At 44.1% G+C, this 24,582-nt stretch overlaps 1 protein-coding gene across 10 annotated transcripts in view; it reads left to right on the forward strand.

Moving 5' to 3' along the window:
* Positions 1-24,582, forward strand: part of MTMR3 (myotubularin related protein 3) — a 208,749-nt gene that overhangs the window by 141,681 nt on the left and 42,486 nt on the right. For all 10 annotated transcript variants that reach the window (XM_034790895.1, XM_034790894.1, XM_034790900.1 and 7 more), the window contains 2 exons: positions 13,635-13,731; positions 16,155-16,268. In XM_034790895.1, the coding sequence (XP_034646786.1) occupies positions 13,635-13,731; positions 16,155-16,268 (211 nt within the window). The remainder of the gene's footprint in view (positions 1-13,634; positions 13,732-16,154; positions 16,269-24,582) is intronic.

Here is a 24,582-nt window from a genome sequence, read left to right on the forward strand (position 1 = left end):
CCATTCCAGTGCTTCACCACCCTCCTAGTGAAATAGTGTTTCCTAATATCCAACCTAGACCTCCCTCACTGCAACTAGAGACCATTGCTGCTGCTTCTATCATTTACCAGCACTGAGAACAGCCTAGCTCCATCCTCTTTGGAACCCCCCTTCAGGTAGTTGAAGGCTGCTATCAAATCCACCCTCACTCTTCTCTTCTGCAGACTAAATAAGCCCAGTTCCCTCAGCCTCTCCTTGTAAGTCATGTGTCCCAGCCCCCTAATCATTCTCGTTGCCCTCCGCTGGACTCTCCAATTTGTCCACATCCCTTCTGTAGCGGGGGGACCAAAACTGGATGCAGTACTCCAGGTGAGGCCTCACCAGTGCCGAAGGGTATGTCTACACTTCGGGATTAATCCGAATTTATATAATTCGAATTTTGGAAACAGATTGTATAAAGTCGAATGTATGCGGCCACACTAAGCACATTAATTCGGCGGTGTGCGTCCATGTACTGGGGCTAGCGTTGATTTCCGGAGCGTTGCACTGTGGGTAGCTATCCCATAGCTATCCCATACTTCCCGCAGTCTCCTCCACCCACTGAAATTCTGGGTTGAGATCCCAATGCCTGATGGGGCCAAAAACATTGTCGCGGGTGGTTCTGGCTACATCCTCCCCCCTCTCCAGGGAAGCAATGGCAGACAACCGTTTCGCGCCTTTTTCCTGGGTGAACAGTGCAGACGCCATACCACGGCAAGCATGGAGCCCGCTCAGCTCAAGACAGCAGTCATGAACGTTGTAAATACCTTGCACGTTATCGTGCAGTTTATGCTGAACCGGAACCTGGAAAACCAGGCGGCGAGGAGTAGGCTACAGCAGCGCAGCAGCGACAGTGATGAGGACATAGAATTCCATGTCCATCAAACCGCGGGCCCCAGTGCTTTGGAGATCATGCTGTTAATGGGGCAGGTTATAGCCGTGGAACACCGATTCTGGGCCCGGGAAACAAGCACAGACTGGTGGGACCGCATAGTGTTGCAGGTGTGGGACGATTACCAGTGGCTGCGAAACTTTCGCATGCGTAAGGGCACTTTCATGGAACTTTGTGACTTGCTTTCCCCTGCCCTGAAGCGCCAGAATACCAAGATGAGAGCAGCCCTTACAGTTGAGAAGCGAGTGGCGATAGCCCTGTGGAAGCTTGCAATGCCAGACAGCTACCAGTCAGTCGGGAATCAATTTGGAGTGGGCAAATCTACTGTGGGGGCTGCTGTGATGCAAGTAGCCAAAGCAATCACTGAGCTGCTGTTACAAAAGGTAGTGACTCTGGGAAATGTGCAGTTCATAGTGGATGGCTTTGCTGCAATGGGATTCCCTAACTGTGGTGGGGCGATAGATGGAACCCATATCCCTGTCTTGGCACTGGAGCACCAGGGTACCCATTACATAAACGGCAAGGGGTATTTTTCAATGGTGCTGCAAGCACTTGTGGATCACAAGGGACGTTTCACCAACATCAACGTGGGCTGGCCGGGAAGGGTTCATGACGCCCGCATCTTCAGGAACACTAATCTGTTTAAACGGCTGCAGCAAGGGACTTACTTCCCGGACCAGAACATAACCATTGGGGATGTTGAAATGCCTATAGTTATCCTTGGGGACCCACCCTCCCCCTTAATGCCATGGCTCATGAAGCCATACACAGGCAGCCTGGACAGGAGTCAGGAGCTGTTCAACTACAGGCTGAGCAAGTGCAGAATGGTGGTAGAATGTGCATTTGGCTGTTTAAAAGGTCGCTGGCGCTCGTTACTGACTTGGTCAGACCTCAGCCAAACCAATATCCCCATTGTTATTGCTGCTTGCTGTGTGTTCCACAATCTCTGTGAGAGTAAGGGAGAGACCTTTATGGCGGGGTGGGAGGCTGAGGCAAATCGCCTGGCTGCTGATTATGCGCAGCCAGACACCAGGGCGATTAGAAGATCACACCAGGAAGCGCTGCACATCAGTAAAGCTTTGAAAACCAGTTTCATGACTGGCCAGGCTATGGTGTGAAAGCTCTGTTTGTTGAAAACCTGCCCCCTTGATTGACTCATTCCCTATAAGCAAACCACCCTCCCCCCCTTAAATCACAGCTTGCTTTTAAAGGAAATAAAGTCACTATAGTGTAAAAATCATGTATTCTTTATTAATTGATTATAAACATAGGGAGAGAACCGCCAAGGTAACCTGGGTGAGGTTTGGGAGGAGGATAGGAGGGAAGTAAAAGGCCACTGAAAAAATTCAATATAATGACAGCCTTTTGGTTGGGCTGTCCACTGGGGTGGAGTGGGAGGGTGCACGGAGCCTCCCCCCCCCCTTATACGTCTGGGTGAGGAGGCTATGGAACATGGTGAGGGGGGAGGGAGGTTATACACGGGCTGCAGTCGCATCTGTTATCCTGCTGCCGTTCCTGAAGCTCCACCAGACGCCGGAGCATGTCCGTTTGATCACGCAGCAGCCCCAGCATTGCAGCCTGCCACCTCTCATCTCGAGCGTCTCTCATGACCTCACATTCACTGGCATCTTTCCTGTATTTAGATACCGTGTCCTTCCACTCATTCAAAGAGCTCTTTCATTGCGGATGCATTCCATTATTTCCGAGAACATCTCGTCTCATGTCCTCTTTCTCCGCCGCCTTATCTGAGATAGCCTTCGGGACGGAGGAGGGAGGCTTGAAAAATTTGCAGCTGCTGGAGGGATGAAAAAAAGGAGAGAAGTTTTTAAAATGATACATTTTACAGAACAATGCTTATACTCTTTCATGGTGAACAACACTATTCACATTACATAGCACATGTGATTTCAGTACAAGATCGCATTTTCCATCTTAATATTGAGTGCCTGTGGCTTTGGCATTAGAGATCACAGACGCAGGTCCGGGCAACAGAATTCAGCTTGCATGCAGCCCCATGGTAAGCCATTGTCTTTCGGCTTCTGCGCCCTCCTTTCCCACATACCAAGCAAAGCCCGTTGACTGCTGCGGTTTTCCTATTAACCTTCAGCAGCAGAAAACAAACTAACTCCCCCACCCCCCAATCCAATTCTCTGGGATGATTGCTTTATCCCTCCCCCCACCGCGTGGCTGGTATCAGGGAAGATCCCTGCAGAAACCAAACTAACCCCCCACCCTCCCCTCCCGCCATGAATTATCTGGGATGATCGCTGTACCCCTCCCCGCACCGCATGGCTGGTATCAGGGAAGATCCCTGTTAGCCAAAGGTGAAAAGCTCAGCGCCAATTCTCTCTCTCTCCCCCCCTCCCTCCCCCCCCGCGCTTGGCTAACTGCAGGGAAGGATTTCTTTTCAGCCACAGGCAAACAGCCCAGTAGGAACGGCCACCTCTGTCCCCTTAATTAAATGCCCATATTTCAACCAGATTACCATGAGCGATATCACTCTCCTGAGGATTACACAGCGAGATAAAGAACGGATGTTGCTTGAATGCCAGCAAACCCCAGAACCATACGCTGACAGGCTTTGCCATGCAATGATACCAGATTACTTGGTACTAGCATGGCGTGGTCAAGTGTCCTACCACGGAGGACGGAATAAGGCTGCACTGCCCAGAAACCTTCTGCAAAGGCTTTTGGATTACCTCCAGGAGAGCTTCATGGAGATGTCCCTGGAGGATTTCCGCTCCATCCCCAGACACGTTAACAGACTTTTCCAGTAGCTGTACTGGCCGCGAATGCATCCCAAGTCCTCAGGGCAAATTAATCATTAAAAAACGCTTGCTTTTAAACCATGTTTTATACTTTAAAAGGTAAACTCAGCTGAGGTCCCTTCCATGGGGTCATGGTCTTGGGTACTGGCTTGGGAGGGTACTTCAGTCAGGCTGAGAAAAAGATCCTGGCTGTTGGGGAGAACGGAGTGTTGTGTGCTCTCCGCAAGCTCGTCCTCCTCCTACTCCTTTCCTCCTCTTTCCCGTCCGCAGAATCCTGAGGTGTGGCTGAGATTACCCCCGCCTCGGAATCCACGGTCAGAGTTGGGGTAGTGGTGGCGGCCCCCCCTAGAATTGCATGCAGCTCAGCGTAGAAGCGGCTCTGACCTAGAGCAACCATTTGCTTCCTTTGTTTTCTGATAGGCTTGTCTGAGCTCCTTGATTTTCACGCGGCACTACTCTGAGTCCATCATGCCCTTGGAGATTTTTTCAAAAGCTTTGGCATTTCGTCTTTTCGAACGAAGTTCTGCTAGCACTGAATCCTCTCCCCATATAGCGATCAAATCCAGTACCTCCCGTACGGTCCATGCTGGTGCTCTTTTTTGATTATCGGCCTGCATGGTTATCTGTGCTGATGAGCTCTCTGTGGTCACCTATGCTCTCCTGTGCTGGGCAAACAGGAAATGAAATTTAAATGTTCGCGGGGCTTTTCTTGTCTACCTGGCCAGTGCATCCGAGTTCAAATTGCTGTCCAGAGCGGTCACAATGTTGCACTGTGGGATAGCTCCCGGAGGCCAATACCATCGAATTGCGGCCACACTAACCCTAATTCGAAATGACAATATCGATTTTGGCGCTACTCCACTCGTCGGGGAGGAGTACAGAAATCAATTTTAAGAGCCCTTTATTTCGAAATAAATGGCTTCGTTGTGTGGACGGGTGCAGGGTTAATTCGATTTAACGCCGCTAAATTCAAATTAAACTCATAGTGTAGACCAGGCCGAATAGAGGGGAATAATCACTTCCCTCGATCTGCTGGCAATGCTGTTAGCCTTCTTGGCAACAAGGGCACATTGCTGACTCATATCCAGCTTCTCAACCACTGTAATCTCTAGGTCCTTTTCTGCAGAACTGCCTCTTAGCCAGTCGGTCCCCAGACTGTAGCAGTGCATAGGATTTGTCCTTCCTAAGTGCAGGATTCTGCACTTGTCCTTGTTGAACCTTATCAGATTTCTTTTGGTCCAATCCTCCAATTTGTCTAGGTCACTCTGGACCTTATCCCTACCCTCCAGCGTAGCTACCTCTCCCCCCAGCTTAGCGTCATCTGCGAATTTGCTGAGGGTGCAATTAATCCCATCATCCAGATCATTAATAAAGATGTTGAACAAAACCAGCCCCAGGACTGACCCCTGGGACACTCTGCTTGATACCGGCTGCCAACTAGACATCAAGCCGTTGATCACTATCCATTGAGCCCAAAAAGCTAGCCAGCTTTCTATCCACCTTATAGCCCATTTATCCAATCATACTTTTTTAACTTGCTGGCAAGAACACTGTGGGAGATCGTATCAAAAGCTTTGCTAAAGTCAAGATATATCACATCCACCACTTTCCCCATATCCACAGAGCCAGTTGTCTCATCATAGAAGGCAATCAGATTGGTCAGGCATGACTTGCCCTTGGTAAATCCATGTTGACTGTTCCTGATCACCTTCCTCTCCTCCAAGTGCTTCAAAATGGATTCCTTGAGGACCTGCGCCATGATTTTGCCGGGGACTGAAGTGAGGCTGACCAGTCTGTAGTTCCCCGGGTTCTCCTTCTTCCCTTTTTTAAATATGGGCACTATATTTGCCTTTTTCAAATCATCCGGGACTGTCAGAGTCCACCTGACAGCTATAACATCCTTCCACCAGACAGTAGAGGGATAGTCAGTGCTGTCCCACCTGACCAATAAAAGGTTCCTCAAGAGTATAGTAAACCTCTTCCCGCAACCTCGACTTTCTGCTCCCACGTGGGACCTAAACCTGGTATTCAAAGCACTGATTAGGCCTCCCTTCGAACCCATGGTCACCTGTTCAGTTACATACCTCTAAGTGAAAAGAGCCTTCCTGGTAGTGATTACCTTGGCTAGGAGAATAGGAGAAATATCGGTTCAGATGGCACGTCCCATCTACATGGTATTCTTTTGGGACAAGGTTATGCTCAGACCACACCCGAAATTCACTCCCAAGATAACCTCCCTATTTCACATGAATCATTTGATTCACCTTTCAACTTTTACCCCAAGCCTCACCGAGACAACAGTGGGGCTATACTCCATGCTCTAGATGTCAGGAGAGCCCTAGCCTTCTACCTGGACATGATGAAGGTTTTTAGGAAGTCTCCATGACTTTTCTTCTCCATTGTGGAAAGATCCAAGGGCTCAGCAATATCAGCCCAAAGACTGTCCAAGTGTCTCGAACTGCATCAGATAATGTTATCAAGTTGACAGTATAATCCCTCGAGATACTCTTTGTACACACTCCACAAGGTCGATGTCCTCATCCGTTGCTTTGTTCAAAAATGTCCCTATCCGAGAGATCTGTAGAGTGGTGACATGGTCGTCAGTCCACACCTTCGGAGAACACTATATGATCACTGCAGACTTCGCCTCTGATACCATCTTCAGCTCCACAGTGTTGTCATCTATAACTGACCCAAATCCAAAGTCCGAGCCCTCCAGTGGGGTTACAGGTCAGGAGTCACCTACAGTGGAGCATCCATAGGGACACTACTCAAAGAAAAAGTTACTCAGCTTGTGTAGTTATGATTGTCCTTCGAGATGTGTGTCCCTATGGGTGCTCCATAACCTCCCCTCCTCCCCTCATCTTCAGAGTTCTTATGTATGACCCCGCAGTAGAGAAGGAACTGAGGGGGTTAGCATGCATGTCCTGACTAGCCTCATGGTGGGGCATGAGAGGAGGCTGTGCATGTGGAGGCCTAACAGACACTGCTACCGAAGTTCTCTGATCAGCAGCATAGGGATGCAAGCACACCTACAGTGTAGCACCCATAGGGGGACACATCTCGAAGAACCATCGTTACTGCACAAGGTAACTTCTTATTCTGCTAAATATTCTTTATCCAGGGTCGTGATCTTTTCTGACCAATACTTGGAAACTGAAAATAATAGAAAGTAATAGAAATGAAGACACAAAAGTAGTAGTATTTATAGAATTATAAAATCATAGGACTGGAAGGGACTTGGAGAGGTCTTCTAGTCCAGACCCCTGCACTCAAGGCAGGACTAAATATTATCTAGACCATCCCTGACAGGTGTTAGTCTATCCTGCTTTTAAAAATTTCAAATGATGGAGATTCTACAACCTCCTTAGGCTATTTATTCCAGTGCGCTAAAGTCCAACATAAACCACCCTTGCTGCAATTTAAGGCTATTGCTTCTTGTCCTAGCTGCAGAGGTTAAGAAGAACAATTTTTCTCCCTCCTCCTTGTAACAACCTTTTATGTACTTGAAAACTGTTATCATGTCCTCTCTCAGTCTTCTCTTCTCCAGACTAAACAAACCCATTTTTTTCTATCTTCCTTCATAGATCATGTTTTCTAGATCTTTAATCATTTTTGTTGCTCTTTTGTGGACTTTCTCCAATTTGTCCACATCTTTTCTGAAATGTGGCATCCAGAACTGGACACAGTATTTCAGTTGAGGTCTAATTAGTGTGGAGTAGAGCAGAATTATTACTACTTGTGTCTTGCTTATAACACTCCTGCTAATACATCCCAGAATGATAAGAACATAAGAACGGCCATACTGGGTCAGAGCAAAGGTCCATCCAGTCCAGTATCCTGTCTACTGACAGTGGCCAATGCCAGGTGCCCCAGAGGGAGTGAACCTAACAGGTAATGATGTTTGCTTTTTTTACAACAGTGTTACACTGTTAACTCATATTTATCTTGTGATCCACTATGACCCCCAGATCCCTTTTCACAATGCTCCTTCCTAGGCGGTCATTTCTCATTTTATATATGTGCAACTGATTGTTCCTTCTTAACTGGAGTACTTTGCATTTGTCCTTATTGAATTTTATCCTATTTACTTCAGACCATTTTGCCAGTTTGTCCATATCATTTCAAATTTTAATCCTATCCTCCAAAGCACTTGCAACCCCTCCCAGCTTGGTATTATCTGCAGACTTTATAAGTGTATTCCCTATTCTCTATGCCATTATCTAAATCATGGATGAAGATATTAACCAGAACTGGATCCCATTTGATATGCCCTTCCAGCTTGACTATGAATCACTGATGATTTCTATCTGGGAATGGTTTTCCAACCAGTTATGCACCCACCGTATAGTAGCTTCATCTAGGTTGCATTTCTCTAGTTTGTTTATGAGAAGGTCATGTGAGACAGTATCACAAGGCTTACTGAAGCCAAGATATACCACATCTACCGCTTCCCCCCTATCCACAAGGCTTGTTACCCTGTCAAAAAAAGCTATTACCTATCACCTTATTATCTTCGAGGTATCTGCAAATTGATTGCTTAATTATTTGCTCCATGATCTTTCTGGGTATTGAAGTTCCCTAGTAGTTCTGTTCCCCGAGCAAGCCTGGGTGCAGTCTACCATTAATTTAGAGAATACCACAGCATTTACTCCTTGATTAACTTTTACTGGTCAAAACTACTTCTCCGAAAGTGTAACCTGTCCATTGGAAATCACTGGATCCTATTAATTTTCTCATTTTATCCTTTGTGACAATTTTCCCTTCCCCTGGGTTTCATTTATTACTGGTGATGGTTGTTTTTGTACTTTAAGAGTTGAATTATAGCTAGAATAGATTAGTGGTAGACACACACTAAGTTGAGGGTATAATGAAGGAAATTGCTTCACTACTTTATATTTTATTTCTTTTTATGGAGGTGCCCCAAGCTTTGGCATAATTGGTGTAAGAATGCTAAATTGCACTGAAATGTATCTAAATATCAGAAAACCGAAATAAAAGAAATAATAGAAAGTAGAATTCTGAAACCTATGTAATGCATGGAGTATTAGAATAGATTATGGCTCAAGATCAACTATAAAAATCTGGTGTGCCCTTGTTGCCAAGAAGGCTAACGGCATTTTGGGTTGTATAAGTAGGGGCATTGCCAGCAAATCGAGGGACGTGATCATTCCCCTCTATTCAACATTGGTGAGGCCTCACCTGGAGTACTGGGTCCAGTTTTGGGCCCCACACTACAAAAGGATGTGGAAAAATTGGAAAGAGTCCAGCGGAGAGCAACAAAAATGATTAGGGGGCTGAAGCACAAGAGTTATGAGGAGAGGCTGAGGGAACTGGGATTGTTTAGTCTGCAGAAGAGAAGAATGAGGGGGGATTTGATAGCTGCTTTCAACTACCTGAAAGGGGGTTCCAAAGAGGATGGATCTAGACTGTTCTCAGTGGTACCAGATGACAGAACAAGGAGTAATGGTCCCAAGTTGCAGTGGTGGAGGTTTAAGTTGGATATTAGGAAAAACTTTTTCACTAGGAGGGTGGTGAAGCACTGGAATGGGTTACCTAGGGAGGTGGTGGAATTTCCTTCCTTAGAGGTTTTTAAGGTCAGGCTTGACAAAGCCCTGGCTGGGATGATTTAGTTGGGATTAGGTCCTGCTTTGAGCAGGGGATTGGACTAGATGACCTCCTGAGGTCCCTTCCAACCCTGATATTCTATGATTCTATGAAGGGTGTAGACCCATGAAATACTTGTCTTAATTTTCCCAGTCACAGGAAATATAGTCTCAGTTGAGAACTAGGCATCTCAGAAAGAGTATCCTTCCATTCAGAATAGAGGGAGTCCCCTGGCTTGGAGCTGCATCTGTGCAGAGGAAATCACTGGATACCGTCTGACTAAAAACTAATTCTATTGCATTATAAGGAAAAATTAGTGACTCCATGTATAGTAGTAGATACAAAATTTGCACTTCTCCACTGTCTGGGATGCTCCATTAGTTACTAAGAGGTTGTCTTCTTCTCACTTCATATCTCACACAGGTAGGAAAACAATTGTAGTCTCACTATGAAAAGTATCCACGCTAGCAGGAAAGGTTTTGACACTGTACAAACTGATGCAATAGAAGAAAGTTGTTCTTTCCCACAAGGATCTTAAGTTTTTAAGCTAGATGGCTTCAGTCATATTTTCTATTGGCAACAGCTTGGCTATATATTCTCCACAGGTAACAATGTTTTATTTAAGTGGTGACTGAAATATTGCTCACTATGTGAAGCGTCACCAGATCTTCCTTAACTGATGAAGTCTGTGGTTATGATGAGTAGCTTGTATGAAACATAAAAGCATATTGCAACCTGGAAACAATTATATGGAAATGTTTGGATTTGAAAGCTGTCAGGCTGGCAATACATAAGAACATAAAAATGGCCATACTGGTTCAGATCAATGGTCCATCTAGCCCAGTATCCTGTCTTCCAACAGTGGCCAATGCCAAGTGCTTCAGAAGGAGTGAACAGAACAGGTAATCATCAAGTGATCCATCCCCTGTCACCCATTCCCAGCTTCTGGCAAACCGAGGCTAAGGACAATTCAGAGCATGGCTTTACATCCCTGCCTATCCTGGCTAATTGCCATTGATGGACCTATCCTCCATGAACTTACCTAGTTCTTTTTTGAACCCTGTTATAGTCTTGGCCTTCACAACATCCTCTGGCAAAGAGTTCCAGAAGTTGACTGTGCGTTGTGTGAAGAAATACTTCCTTTTGTTCGTTTTAACCTCTGCTTATTAATTTCATTTGGTGACCCCCCTAGTTCTTGTGTTATGAGAGAGAGTAAATAACACTTCCTTATTTACTTTCTCCGCACCAGTCACCATTTTCAAGACCTCTATCATATCCTCCCTTAGTCGTCTCTTTTCCAAACTGAAAAGTTCCAGTCTTATTAATCTCACCTCATATGGTAGCCATTCCATACCCCTAATCATTTTTGTTGACCTTTTCTGTACCTTTTCCAATTCAAATATATCTTTTTTGAGATGGGGCGTGCAGTATTCAAGATGTGGACGTAACATGGGTTTATATAGAGGCAATATGATATTTTCTGTCTTCATTATCTATACTTTTCTTAATGATTCCCAACACTCTGTTAGCTTTTTTGACTGCCTGTGAGTGGATGTTTTCAGAGAACTATCCACAGTGACTCCCAAGATCTCTTTCTTGAATGGTAACAGCTAATTTAGACCCCATCATTTTATATGTATTGTTGGGATTATGTTTTCCTATGTGCATTACTTTGCATTGATCAACATTGAATGTCAATTGCCATTTTGTTGCCCAGTCACCCAGTTTAGTGAGATCCTTTTGTAGCTCTTCGCAGTCTGCTTGGGACTTAACTATCTTGTGTAGTTTTATATCATCTGCACATTTTGCCACCTCACTGTTTATTCCTTTTTCCAGATCATTTATGAATATGTTGAACAGTACTGGTCCCAGTATAGACCCCTGGGGGACACCACTATTTACCTCTCTCCATTCTGAAAATGGTCTATTTATTCCTACCCTTTGTTTCCTATCATTTAACCAGTTACTGATCCATCAGAGGACCTTCCCTCTTATCCCCAGGACAGCTTACTTTGCTTACGAGCGTTTGGTGAGGGACCTTGTTAAAGACTTTCTGAAAATCTAAGTACACTATATCCACTGGATCCCCCTAGTCCACATTCATGTTGACCCCCTCAAAGAATTCTAGTACATTGGTGAGACATGATTTCCCTTTACAAAAAACATGTTGATTCTTCCCCAACAAATCATGTTCCTCTATATGCATATATGCTATATGCATCCGAAGAAGTGGGCTGTAATCCACGAAAGCTTATGCTCTAATAAATTTGTTAGTCTCTAAGGTGCCACAAGTACTCCTGTTCTTCTTTTTATGTTCATCTATGTGTCTGATAATTCTTTTTTTTTATTCACCAGGAGTTGGTGGAAGGAAGGAGGGGGGATGGTTAATTTCTCCTTGTTTTAAGATCCAAGGGGTTTGGATCTGTATTCACCAGGGAATTGGTGAAGGTTTTTCAAGGCTTCCCAGGAATGGAATCCATTGAAATGGTGGCAGCGGAACCAGAGCTAAGCTGGTAGTTAAGCTTAGAAGTTTTCATGCAGGCCCCTACATTTGTACCCTAAAGTTCAAAGTGGGGATCCAGCCTTTTTTTTTTAACCAGTTTGAAGTCAGGCTTACCGGCCTGTAATTGCCGGGATCACCTCAGGAGCCCTTTTTAAAAATTGGCGTCACATTAGCTATCCTCCAGTCATCTGGTACAAAAGCTGATTTAAATGATAGGTTACAAACTACAGTTAGTAGTTCTGCAATTTCACATTTGAGTTCCTTCCGAACTCTTGGGTGAATACCGTCTGGTCCTAGTGACTTATTACAGTTTAGTTTATCAATTTGTTCCAAAAGCTCCTTTAATGACATCTCATTAATTTGGGACAGTTCCTGAGATTTGTCACCTAAAAAGAATGGCTCAGGTTTGGGAATCTCCCTCACATACTCAGTCTTGAAGACTGATGCAAAGAATTCATTAAGTTTCTGTGAATGGCCATATCTTCCTTGAGTGCTCCTTTAGCATCCTTTCTGGCTCTCAGATTCACTTTTTTTATTGTCTTGAATTTTTTTCAACTGTATTGAGATACTTTTTCAAAAGGCGCTGTACAAAAATAAATTGTAAACATTCCAGTTGCCATAATGTATTGATTTAGGAATTTGTATGGTCCTCGTTACAGTAATATCTAAGAATAATAGAATATCAGGGTTGGAAGGGACCTCAGGAGGTCATCTAGTCCAGCCTCCTGCTCAGAGCATGACCAATCCTCAACTAAATCATCCCAGCCAGAATCTGACAATTGTTAATGAATTTTAACCTCAGAACACCACTCTGAGGAAGGGATGAGAAACTGAGGCTCAGGGTAAATTAAGTGACTTGTTCCAAGGTCATACAGGAATGGCTGAATTGGGAATTGAGCCAAGGTCTCTTGAGTTCCAGGTTAGTGCCCTACTGCCCTATCCATTAGACCAGGGGTTCTCAAACTTCATTGCACTGTGACCCCCTTCTGACAACAAAAATTACTACATGACCACAGGAGGGGGGACCGAAGCTTGAGCCCACTGAGCCCCGCAGCCCTGGATGGGGGGGGCCAAAGCCCGAGTCCCACCACCCAAGGCGGACAGGCCAAAGCCGAAGCCCACGGGGCTTCAGCCCTGGGTGAGGGGCCTGTAACCCGAGTCCCGCCACCCAGGGCTGAAACCCCCGGGCTTTGGCTTCAGTCCCAGGTGGCGGAGCTTTGGCTTCGGCTTTGGGCCCCAGCAAGTCTAACGCCAGCCCTGGCAACCCCATTAAAACGGAGTCGCGATCCACTTTGAGCTCCCGACCCACAGTTTGAGAACTGCTGCATTAGACCATCTGTTCCTTCCATCTGGGAATCAGGCAGACCAGAGCTTAGTTTATTTCTCATTGATACAAAACTCTCCTGAGCTCTGGAAAGGAGACATTAATAGATCTTGTCCCTCTGTGGTAGATTGTATTCTGGACTTCATTAGAGCATACTCATCTAAATTATACTTGTTTTTCCTAATGTGTTTGAATCTGATCTGCTATCTACACAGCAGTTTGGTGTTTCCTGTATGAATCTACAGGGACATAGACTCAATACTGTTAAAAAAAAAATTAGTTATTCTTTACTGTGTGGCGAGTCAATTACTGAGTGTCATCAAGGGAAACAGTTGTACTCTTGCTTGATATCGATTTTTCAAAGTGGGGGTTAAAAATGTATACAGGTATCCTGCTGCACAGTGCCTGTTACTTTCCTGTTTCCTGAATGAGTGCAGTGGTGTCTTTCTCAACCTGTTTTGGAAAGTAGGAACCTTTCCTTGTGTTTCTGATTTATTTCCTCTGTCTGCCTTTGGTATCCAGGGGAGCATGTAACTTCGAGGTTTAAAAATGAAGTTGAACGGATGGGTTTTGATATGAACAATGCCTGGAGGATATCCAATATCAATGAGAAATACAAGTAAGTTGTATGGATCTCTGTAGACTGTTGCTTCACAGCCAAGTGCCCTGTCAAAACACCAATCCGCATGTAGCAGATCACTGGAACGTCTTAAAATTGAGACTTTCTACAATGAAAGATAATCTGCAAAAAGGGAAAAATAAGCTTATGCCCTTTTTGCTGATTTATGTATTTATAAATAATGCCTTAAAGTGGGCTTTCAAGTATATATTTTTTTAATTAGAGATATCAGGTCTTGATTTTCTGTTCTTCTTGCTGGAAGACTCCTCGGAGGACAGGAGAACTAGAGGGACTATAACATTACAGAAGAGTGAAACCTGACCAAATGAGAAGGGAATTGATTCTTATTCAGACTGTTTAAAATATTTTGCTTTTGTTAGCAACTATTTTCCTCCAACACCTAACAAAGATGGGGAAGAAAAACTCTTTGTGGAAGATTCAAAGACCCAGGCTTTTGAACTGAGATCTGAGAAAGTTCCCACTCCAGTTCTCTAGTTTCACAGGAGTCTTCCTACAAAACTAGGAAGACTAGACTAGATATTCTTGACATGTGTAAGGTTTTTTTAAAAAGGAAAAGAGGCCTTTTTTATTTATACATAATAAAGAAGCACAATGGAGAAAAACCGTAATTTTTTCCCCTTTGGCATTTTTAGAGTCTGAGGAGTAAATTCAGGAAAGTCCTGTTCAGGAAAACACTTATGCATGTACTTAAGTGCTTTTCTGAATAGAGATAGACTTAGGCACATGCTTTATGTGTTGCCCTGAATTGGGGGAAAATGCATAACTTATTTTTTGTAACTACTTCCACTTTTGTTACCCTTATTGGAAGAAAATATTTTCAATTCCCTGCAATTTATCTCAAGCTGTGGAAGACATTCTTTATGGGCTCATAATTTTTCTCCTAGAAATATGCTTAAATTTGGGTGAGAAATGAAACACAATTTTTAAACATTAAGGTAAGGGTTCCCAAGTGATGGTCTGTGGACCACTAGTGTTGTCTGTGTAGAGCTGGCTGGCTTATCATGCTGTTTCTCCTTGTCTCCTGCTGCTTCCATAGTCGTACAGGATTTTTGTTACAGAGAAGAGTTAGGCAGCCTGAAAAGCAGCCTGAGACAAAGATGTTCCGTCATTCCAGAGATCTGTTTGGTTAGAATTATAACCTTGCTGTTATGGTTCATTCTTGGAAGGTTCCTTTCAACCATTGGTCAGATTGGAGGGGCTAGGGAGAGGAGTGTTGGTATTCTCTTATACTAGGTGTAGGCAACCTATGGCACACTATGCCGAAGGCGGCATGCGAGCTGATTTTCAGTGGCACTCACACTGCCCGGGTCCTGGCCACTGGTCCGGGGGGGCTCTGCATTTTAATTTAATTTTAAATGAAGCTTCTTAAATATTTTAAAAACCTTGTTTACTTTTCATACAACAATAGTTTAGTTATATGTTATAGACTTATAGAAAGAGACCTTCTAAAAACATTAAAATGTATTACTGGCACGCGAAACCTTAAATTAGAGTGAATAAATGAAGACTCGGCACACCACTTCTGAAAGGTTGCCGACCCCTGCCTTATACTCACTGAGATTCAGTGAGAACCCACGCATAGTAGATTGAGTTGATCTTCAAAATATGAGTATCCTTTTTTTTGCTTGCAAGTTTGGGTTAGTGGTTAAGTAGTTACCAAAGTTGACATTTATATAAACATCAATTGGTCTAAGAATTAATATGCTATAGCAATGAATGGGAACTGTTCACACCTCTCCAAGCTAATCTTACAGACATTTTGTGTAATTCCAGCACACATCACTCTTTTCACTAAATTCTAGAGCACAAGATGGCAGCCCACAGGGAAAAGTACCATTTCGCCAGACCACCACACATCAGCACAATCCAGTTCCTACCTTCCAAAAGGGATTGATAGGTTGATGCATTGGTCCAGTTTTACACATATATCCTCTGCTGACCGACTCTGCGAGACCATAATGACTCCATTCCTAGCGGCTTTGTGATATGAGCTTATAGAAGAGAGTGGAATTACTAACTCTTTGGTATTGGAAGATGAGTAATTTCTCTTCTGTGTTTTGATGCGTTCCTGGCAGCTGGAGTTAAATAACCATTGGGTTAAAATTTTCCTAAGGAAACGCTGGGTCAGATCCTCAAATGGTGAAAGCAGCACTACTCCATTGATACCAGTGGAGCTATGCAGACTTACACCAACTAAGGTTCTGGTCCACTGTATTCTTTAATGTCTGATAAAGAGGATTGTAGCTGCATATATGATTGATCAAAAACTCACAAAATAGTATGGGTTGCGAAATGAACAGCACTTAGTTTGCTTGTACTGCCTTTTATTTTACATTGTCAGTAGGTTATGTATCTGCTATTTGTCTGCTACATTTAACACTTCACTTCCTCTTTCCACTCAGGCTCTGTGGTAGCTACCCACAGGAGCTCATAGTTCCCGCCTGGATCACGGACAAGGAGCTGGAGAGTGTGGCAAGCTTTCGGTCCTGGAAGCGTATCCCGGCTGTGGTTTACAGGTGAGACTCCAGACCAGGAGCATCCACTGTCACCAAACTGAGGATTGGGGCTTTTCAGCAAATAAAACCTTAGCTTACTTGGAACTGGGAATCTCAGCTAGTAATGAAACATTCTCAGGGTGTTAATGTGCCAGGGCTCAAAATGAGTGCAAGTAACGACAATGAAGGTAATGAACATTTCAATAGATTCTGTAAATAGTAGGAAACACCGGAGTTACAGCAGTGCCTGGTGCCCCTAGTTTCTGAGTATGCATAATCAAAGGGGTGGTGTGTGCATACATGAGAAGCTTTGCTATATTTTGATTCCTTGTTACTCTGTAACTCTTCCAGCTATGAATTACTAATACCTTCACCTCTCAACTTTTGTTGTTGCAGAACTCTTACATCGGACTTCAGCGTGTAACTCACCTTGTCAGTTTTTGACCCCCCCCTTTTGGTTTTTACACCCCCATACAATAATTGCGACACACAAGGGCTCTGGAAAGAGATTATGTGCTTGTATTGACTGACATTTTAGGCTATTTGTCTCTGGTATATCTGTGATAACTTTGTAAATACTGTAAGTTTTTTCCTTGCCAGTCTTCCCAGGACTTTCAGTAGAGTCCTTATGCAGCATCTAATTTGAGCAGTTGATTGTGGCAAATTAGAGATTAATTTGATTAGATATGTTACAGTTCCTAAATCTCTGTAATGCTTCCTGTGTGGGAGGTCTTTACAGTTCTACAATTACCTCCATGTTATACACTCCTGTGTATGTAACCCTTCCTGTTCGACTAGTGTCTCTATGGGCGTTCCACTGTAGGTGTGCTTGTGTTCGTGCATTGCGGATCAGAGAACTTTGGTAGCAGGGTCCATTATGCCCACGCGTGTGCTATCTCTCCTGGTGCACGAGGCTAGCCAGCATGTGTGGGCTAACTCCTTAGTTCCTTCTCAACTGTCCTGGCTAGAGATGGATCGATTAGCAGTCCATTTCCAACCATTACCTTCTTTTACATTTCTATAGCTAGTTAGTTTCCCCAGTCTTAGTTGTAGTTTTTCTCATTTTACTTTCTTCGCAAAGAAAACAAAAAGACTTTGTTTCCCCCTTTTTCATCAGGGATTCTTCCACCAACGGGGTATGCCCTGTTCACCGGGCTTCAAGAAGTGCCTTTCCTGCAAAGAGGCTATCCCTGTAGCAGGCAAGCACTCCTGGTGCATACGCTGCCATGGGGAAGGACACATTCCACAGAAATATTGTCTCTGCCAGTAACTCAGGCCCAGGTCTTGCAAGGACAGGGAGTTGAGACAGAAGATCATCTTCATGGAGGCAGCCCTCCAACTGTTCCCGGACCCATGCCAAGAGTCACCTGGCAGATGTGAGTCTTCCTCACAGCCCTCAACATCCAAGGACTGTAGGTTGAAGAAATCAGTTGCTGACTCCTCTCGTAAGTCATTGAAAAAGAGAGTAGGAAGTCCCCAGAATGAGCCCCAAGTCAGCCTTAAATATTCTCTAGCACGTTCGGCACCATCAGTACAAGACAGTCCCAACCTGTTATCATGGCTCACAAAAATCTGGAGTGCCAGGTGTCATTCATGTGCCTAAGACCTGATGGGTACAGGCATAGAGTCAACGGCACCCAAAGACAGGGGCCAGCACTCCACTAAGAAGACACTGCCAGTACACATGGTTCCATCAGCACTGTCATCGATGCCCCATCAGGCACTGGAGCATTTGGTGTGGGCAAGATCACCAACCCCCTCAATACCACCAGTGGCACCGAATCGGTTGGTACTGCTGGAATTCTGGCTCTTGAGAGACCTCCATGTATCCGACGTAATGGAGTATCCTCTTCTTGGGACCGGGACTTCGGCACCGAGTCATCTTCTGTCATGAGAAACTTCCCCGCAGCCCTGCCATGCTCCCCGAGCATACCCTCAGACAGCCCCACTGGGTCTTGGAAATTGTTTGCACTGGGTACTCCATCCATTTTACCGCCTTACTCCCTTCACAACACTCTTCCCTCTCCCTCTACAGTGACCCTTCTCACAAGAGTTTAGTATGACAAGAAATCGATAGAGCGATAAAACCAGTACCTCTACGAAGCAAAGGTTTTTACTCTTGCTATTTCCTAATACCCAAGAGGAAGGGAGGTTGGAGACCCATACTAGACCTCAGAGCACTCAAAAAATATGTCAAAGCTCAAAAAATTAAGATGGTCACTCTAGCAACGATTATTCCAGCCTGAAACAGGGAGACTAGTTTTTGGCCCTCAACCTTCAGGACACTTACTTTCGATCTCAATCTTGCCCTCTCACAGACGGTTCCTCAGACTTACCCTAGGACATGACCACTACCAGTACAGAGTACTCCCCTTCGGGCTGTCATCAGCTCTGAGAGTATTCTCCAAGGTTCTCTTAGTAGTGGCAGTGCACTTACATTCCCCGGGGATCATGATTTACCCCTACCTGGATGATTGTCTCCTCAGAGGCCAGTCCTTCCAAGAGGCTCGCCTGATTCACCGGATCCACAGTAGACTTGGTAATGAAATTGGGCCTACCGATCAATTCCCAGAAATCAACCCTCACTCCAGTGCAGCTCCTGGAGTTCATAGACACTGAGCTTGACTGATAACAGGCCAGAGCCCTCCTACTTCAGCACAGATTCCTCTCTTTGACCATACTCATAGAGACCGTTTAAAACAGCCCACAAATGTCAGCCAAACACTGCCTCAAACTTTTGAGGCATATGCCATGGGCACAGCAGAAGTACCGCATGCCAGGCTTCACATGCGATGACTTCACTTGTGGTTCAGCTCAGTCTACAGACCAAACAGAGACAGGCTAGACAAACCCCTGTCACTACCCACCAGGGTCAAAAACTCCTTGGAGTGGTGAAAAGAACCAAGAAATGTCTGAAAAGGGATTCCCTTTTTGCAAACCTCTCTGTCTCTGCTTCTTACCACCAACCCATCCCTCATAGGATCGGATGCACATCTAAATGACCTGACAACACAAGGCAGGTTGTCATCTACAGAGATATCCCTCCACATCAACTCCCTCGAACTCAGGAGGCCTGCACTCATTTCCTCCCACTGATCAAGGCATTAGACATGAGAATCCTAACAGACAACATAGCGTGTATGTACTACATAAATTGACAAGGAGGAGCTAGATCATTCTCCTTCTGTGCAGAAGCAATGAAACTGGTGCATCTCCCACGATGTCACACTATCAGCAGCTTACCTTCCAGACACTCAAAACTCAATAGCAGATAGTCTCAGTTGCAAATTCCTACACGGCCATGAGTGGGAGATAAACACAACGATACCTCATGACCTATTCAGGCAATCGGGAACACCAACCACAGACCTGTTTGCCACTTACCTGAACAAAAAATGTCCATGCTATTGCTCCAGAGCAGGGATGGGGCAATGCTTCCTGGGTGAGGCTCTCCATCTCCCCAGGGCAGGGACCTTTCTATGACTTTCTTCCATTCCCCTTACTGGCAAAGGTCTTACTAAAAATAAAAAGAGAAGGAGCACATATCATATTGATTGCTCCCACTTGGCTGAGACAGAACTGATACACTTACCTTTCACATCTTGCGACATGCCTGCCGATCTCTCTCCAATCCACTCCAGGCTGCCTCTTGCAAAACGAAGGATGCACCCTACATCCCACCTGGGAATTCTTTGCCTCAAGGCGTGACTCCATGGTTTAAACGTATAGAGAGCTTCTGCTCGAAGGAGGTATTACTATGCAGTAAAAAGTCCTCAACACACCATACTTACCTACAAAAATGGTCCAGGTTTTGAAATTAGTGTACTTCCCATCAAATCTCCCCAACATCCATCACTCTTCCAAAGACCTAGATTGTGTACTGACTAAAGCATTCAGGACTATCTCTCAGTTCCCTCAGGATCCACCTGGCAGCTATAGCAGCTTTTCACCACCAAGTAGAGGGATACTCAGTGCTACCAAACCCGACCACTAAACTATTCCTCAGGGGGTATAATAAACATTTCCCCACAATCCCAACATCTTACCCCCTTGTGGGACCTGAACCTGGTATTGAAACGCCTGATTAGATCTCCCTTCGAACCCATGGCCACCTGCTCTCTTACACACCTTTCAATAAAGATGGCCTTCCAGATAGCAATCACCTCAGCCAGGACAATAGGAGAAATGGCAGCTCTGATGGCACATCCCCCCTACACAATATTTTTTCGGTACTCTTAGACCACATCCAAAATTCATCCCCGTTCCACATGAACCAATTGATTCATCTTCAGTCTGCTGGCAGTGCCCCTAATTATACAGCCCAAAATGCCATTAGCCTTCTTGGCCATAAGGGCACACTATTGACTCATATCCAGCTTCTTGTCCACTGTAACCCCTAGGTCCTTTTCTGCAGAACTGCTTCCTAGCCACTCGGTCACTAGCCTGTAGCAGTGCATAGGATTCTTCCATCCTAAGTGCAGGAATTGATTCCTTGAGGACCTGCTCCATGATTTTTCCAGGGACTAAGGTGATGCTGACTGGTCTGTGGTTCCCCGGATCCTCCTCCTTCCCTTTTTTGAGCATTGAGCATTGACTGCAACACCTCTTCTTGGCAGCATCCACCTCAGACAGAGGCTTTTTTTTTTTTAAATGACAACTTAAATTCTGCAGAAACTGATAGTGCCACCAGAGGAGTGATAGTGCTGTATACCAGAGTACTGGCTCTAGACTTCCCCAGATTCTAGCCTGGTCATTTGGGAATGAAATCGCCTCATGTACAGAGCAGTCCAAAGGAAGTATCATTCAGACTATTCAGAATATACAGGGGCAGATCCTCTGTTGGTGTAAACTGGCATAGCTCCATTGGTGTCAGTGGAGCAACACCAATTTTCACCAGTTGAGAGTCTTGCCCTCAGTCTAGAAACATAAGAGAATAGGAATACAAACACTCGCAACTTCTACATACTTTAAACATTTTGTTTTAAATGATCAGTTGGTCTCTTCTTTACCAATGAATCCAGCTGTTCTCATCATGAAATTGCCTCTCTGCACAATTACTCACGGCATCTATTGTAGTAATTACAATTTTGCCTCATCTGTTTTTTTTTCAAATACTCTGAGGCCTGCCTCTTAACACATTGAACCATCTTTCTAGTGTTGCTTAGCCTCCCAGTAGATGTCAAAAATCTCTTCCAAAAATCAGATGACAAAGGGATTAGAGAGATAATGAATACTGATAAATCCATTAAATCTGTCCAGTCATCCATTCAGCCTGAATAGAGGGAAACTAAACAGCTGCTTTTCATACAGACAGCTACATTTACAGATCAGCAAAGCATACAGAAATCTTCATATGCCCTATCTCTGAGTTTACCAGTATTTACTTTTAAAAAAATTAGCCCATGAAGATCATTCCTAGTTTGAGATTTACTGTCTCATGAAAGGGAAACAAGTTCATTCAAGGAATCACACATTAGCCTCTGAGTCGTCTTACATTTCCTCCTTTTTTTCAAGTAAGAAAGTAGTTATATGCTCCATGTACATTTCAGGGGCCTCATCCCATATACTGTTCTGAGAACAAATATATCCTTTACAGCACAGACTAACTTTTAAGACCTTACTCATTTGATTTTTAGGATGAAAAGTCCCTAAATAAAATGTGGTATATCTACTTTATTATGGTTTTATATACAGGCTTGAACCCAGAATACATTTAGAATTAGATTGTGCCTTTCACATAAGTGTGTCACAGCAGGTAGTGTAGGAAACATTGCAGAGGTGTGCAAGGAAAGCATACTTATTTCACTACCACTTAGGAGAATGCAGCATCTATGTATGGGAAAATAGCCAAGTATCTGCCCCCACACCTCCTCCCCCCCGCCTTTTTGAGGTGCCTTGCAATTCAGGGGCACCAACAGAGATCGATTGTTCACTTAGGAGAACACAGGGACTCAAACTGAGGTTGGCCCATGCATAAAGAGTACAACAGGAAGAAAAGGCTTCTCCCCTCCTATATACCTGCATGAAAACTACGCATAATCTGGTCCCCACACCCTTTCGTATTCTACACCTTCATAGAATCTGTCTGTGTGACCACTCAGTATTTTATTTTTAAAATTAAGCCCAGTGGATAAAGCTTTCTCATGTTTGTTTTTTCTCCTCTATATAATACAAAAGGCCTCTTGAGATTTAGTGACAGATTTTGAAGGGATTTAATGAATCATTGTTTGAATACCCCAGTAGCGCTAATCAACCAATGATAGGGGTAGCAGTAGCCTTTTTCTTAGCTTTAGAAAAGAGAGAAACGGAACCCCACTGATGGGGCTTTTCTTTCGACCAATGGTTTTCAATCTTTTTTCATTTGCGGACCCCTAAAAAATTTTGAATGGAGGTGCAGCTCCCTTTGGAAATCTTTGTCTGCAGACCCTCAGTGGTCCACGAACCACAGGTTGAAAACCACTGCTTTAGATGGTTAGAGATGTTTTTATGACCACTAATCTCATTGCCTTCAAGTCAGACTTAAAGATACATCTCCACCCCTTTGGTTTTCCCTCATCAAAAGTAATAATGATTATTAAAATCCTTCTAATAACTGATCTCAAATACTCCCTTATACCATAGGATTGTGTGTGTGGAGGGGGGGGGGCGAACTGTTCATTTTCTTTTCTTGTAAAGCACTTAAATGAAGAGGCCAGATTTCCCAAGTGCTCTGCACCCAGCAGCTCCCATTATTCTCAAGTGCTGAGCACTTTTAGAAATCTAGATACTTACTGAAGTGCCTAAATGGAAGCTGTTCGGTGCTGAGCACCTTTGAAAATCTAGCCCTCAACATACTTTGAACAATTTGCTTCTTTGGGGGTCAGAAAATCAATAAACAATCAGAGCCAAACAGCATGCATTCTGGGAGCAAATACTGAGATAGTTTAAAGGGTTTCATCCCCTCCCCACATACTTGTTTTCCTAAAACCGTGGGAACCTATCTGGGAGGGAGAGATACTGAATAGTCTTTTGTCCATTTCACATTCTCCGAGGTCACCACCTATACAAGTAGCATGATTTTTACTGTTGCAGGAAACAGGGGTACTTAGAAATTGGACAGATCCTGTACTTGCTAAATTATGTGGGGAGTGGATTGCAATTATGATTTGTTAGGTTGTTAGTTGTAGCAGTTATTTATCAAAACTTTGCTAAAGTCAAGATAGAAGAAGGCACCTAGTGGGTTTATTGTGCTCAAAGAGGTTGCTCTGACATGAGGAGGAAGATAACCTAATGAGTGACTATTATCAAGTCCCTGTTTGGAGGGCTGCATATTGGTTAGGCTCCAGAAGGGTAGGAAGTTAAAATTAAATAATTTTTGTTCTCTTTCCACTAGTGGATGGTTCAGCTCTTTGAAAACTGACTGTAAAAATGGCATCATCTTATTCAGATGTGTTCCCTGTGTGAATCGGTCAGATTTTAGTGACAAATCTAGTTGTTTACTACTTTTTATTTCTGTGGACAGCAGACAGTTAGGTGGGCATGAGCTGGCTTGGATTCCTTTTTGTACATCACCCACAGAACTGTTTGGTAATTTCCAGTTACAGGGGAGTCAGTTACACCTGTGCAAACTCGTCAGTAGTATTAGGGTTTTACATTTGTTAATGAGCCCACCCTTCAGCCTACAGGTTCTTTAATACTAGTGATGATACACAGTGAGGCAAGAACTCAGTCACAGATAAAAAAGCAGGATTGTTGATGAACACACGAAAAATTTTCCCATATGTGTATAATGATGAAATCTGAGGCCACATAGAGGAAGGTGAATTAGCTTATCTCTTAAATGGTAGAATTAGATTCTTCACATACATTAAAAAATGTTTTTCATTTTTTTTTTTTATTGTTCAAAAATATGGTAAGAAGATGATAAGCAGAAAAGGACCTGGGGATTACAGTGGACGAGAAGCTGGATATAAGTCAAGAGTGTGCCCTTGTGGCCAAGAAGGCTAACGGCAATTTGGGCTGTATAATTAGGGGCACTGCCAGCAGATTGAGGGACATGATGGTTCCCCTCTATTCGGCATTGGTGAGGCCTCATCTGGAGTACTGTGTCCAGTTTTGGGCCCTACACTACAAGAAGGGTGTGGAAAAATTGGAAGGAGTCCAGCAGAGGGCAACAAAAATAATTAGGGGGCTGGAGCATATGACTTATGAGGAGAGGCTGAGGGAACTGGGATTGTTTAGTCTGCAGAAGAGAAGAATGAGGAGGGACTTGATAGTTGCTTTCAACTATCTGAAAGGGGGTTCCAAAGAGGATGGATCTAGGCTGTTCTCAGTGGTATCAGATGACAGAACAAGG

The sequence above is a fragment of the Trachemys scripta genome, chromosome 15 (assembly GCF_013100865.1).
Source record: "Trachemys scripta elegans isolate TJP31775 chromosome 15, CAS_Tse_1.0, whole genome shotgun sequence".
Taxonomy (NCBI): domain Eukaryota; kingdom Metazoa; phylum Chordata; order Testudines; family Emydidae; genus Trachemys; species Trachemys scripta.